Consider the following 1477-nt stretch of genomic DNA (forward strand, 5'->3'; position numbering starts at 1 on the left):
CACAGACCGTGTGAGAACAGGGCAAGGGCACAGCACCACGGACCCAGTAAACCAGCTGCAGAGCCAGGAGTGGCACCCGCCAGAGCCCTCCCTGGCGCCACGCTCCTGTCTCGTGCTCTGCGAGTCGAGTGCCAGTCCTGTGACGGGACGCGGAATCTCACTGGGCAGGCACAGCGTCCCTGCGGCACAGTCTCGGCACCCGGGATCTGAGTGTCTTTCCCCATCCAAGGGCAGGGTGGGTTCGGAGCAGCTGTCAGCATCATCTCTGCAGTGTAACTGCTGGAAGGAAGAGCCCTTTCCTGGCTCCTCCCACCACAGCCTTCCCGAACTCTGCTCTTTTTTCTCCCACGTCAGATTTTCAGGCACATTCATAGGCAACGCAGAATCCACATCTCCTCCCCCAGCTGCCACCTCTCCTCCAGCTGGTGCTGCTGCCACGCTCCCTGCCGTGCCTACCATCCCAGTCGTGCCCACGATTGGGGGGGTGCCTAACACGGTGGCAGAGAGCGTCCTGAACCCAAACGAAGTCAAGCCTCCTGCCAGTGGGACGCGGAAGGCCAGAGTCCTCTATGATTACGAAGCAGCGGACAGCACCGAGCTGGCGCTTCTTGCGGATGAGGTTGGTCTCTCTCCTCTGTGTTGAATTTCAGTGTTACTGCCCAACAGCCCGGCGCAGGCTCAGCAAGGACTTGGGTCACTTTTCGTGCCCCCAAACCCCCTGTAGCTCTTCTGCTAGAGCTGTGGGTAGCTCCAGGGAAGGGCACAGAGCAATGAGCTGCTAAAGCAACGTCAGGATTTGTTCTCTCAGTGCCCACCTGACTGACCCTCTAGGCTCTGTCCGCGGCACAGGGTCCTGCCTAACGCTGTGCTCTCTCCCCAGATCATCACTGTGTACAGCCTGCCCGGCATGGACCCAGACTGGCTCATAGGGGAAAGAGGCAACCAGAAGGGGAAAGTTCCTGTCACTTACTTGGAACTGCTAAGTTAAATATCTGCAGGAAGAAGAATGTACAAGCAGAATGCACCCCTCATCTCCTGGCACTTCTAACGCGGACCTCTTCATCCGGGACCATTGCTCTCTTCAGGGCTGACACTCCATTGCTCATGTGGGAATTGTGGGAAGTGGTAAAGCTGTTACAGTGAGGTTTTGGGAAGGGGCTGGTGGCACCAAGACTGAACTCGTTAACCAGTGCAGTCTGCTTTGAGGTTAGTCTTGATGGCGCAAGAGCCCTTGAGTTGCTTTTTTCTACCCTACCCCAGGCTCGTTCACTGCGGTGGCTGTTCCCGGCCCAGCCAGCTGCCTCCCTCAGCAGCTGCTCCAGTTTCAGTTACACGTCCCTTGTGTCTGCTGCGGTTAGTGCCTGTCTGCCCCTCCCGTCCGTGCTCCTCTTCAGCGGTAGAATTGCCTAAGTCAAACCATCAAGCGTCCCTGGGGGGAGGTATCCCACACAGCCCCTCTGGGATGTCCTAGCGCGTG

General features: G+C 58.2%; 1 protein-coding gene across 1 annotated transcript in view; it reads left to right on the plus strand.

Annotated features, from left to right (window-relative positions):
* SH3GLB2 (SH3-domain GRB2-like endophilin B2) overlaps window positions 1–1257 on the plus strand; it is a 16910-nt gene extending 15653 nt beyond the window's left edge. The window contains exons 7-8 of the mRNA XM_010145689.1: window positions 355–619; window positions 881–1257. Of these exons, the coding sequence (XP_010143991.1) occupies window positions 355–619; window positions 881–988 (373 nt within the window). The 3' untranslated portion in view covers window positions 989–1257. The remainder of the gene's footprint in view (window positions 1–354; window positions 620–880) is intronic.
* Window positions 1258–1477: the final 220 nt, after the last annotated feature.

Source organism: Buceros rhinoceros, unplaced genomic scaffold (genome assembly GCF_000710305.1).
Source record: "Buceros rhinoceros silvestris isolate BGI_N320 unplaced genomic scaffold, ASM71030v1 scaffold7631, whole genome shotgun sequence".
Taxonomy (NCBI): Eukaryota; Metazoa; Chordata; class Aves; order Bucerotiformes; family Bucerotidae; genus Buceros; species Buceros rhinoceros.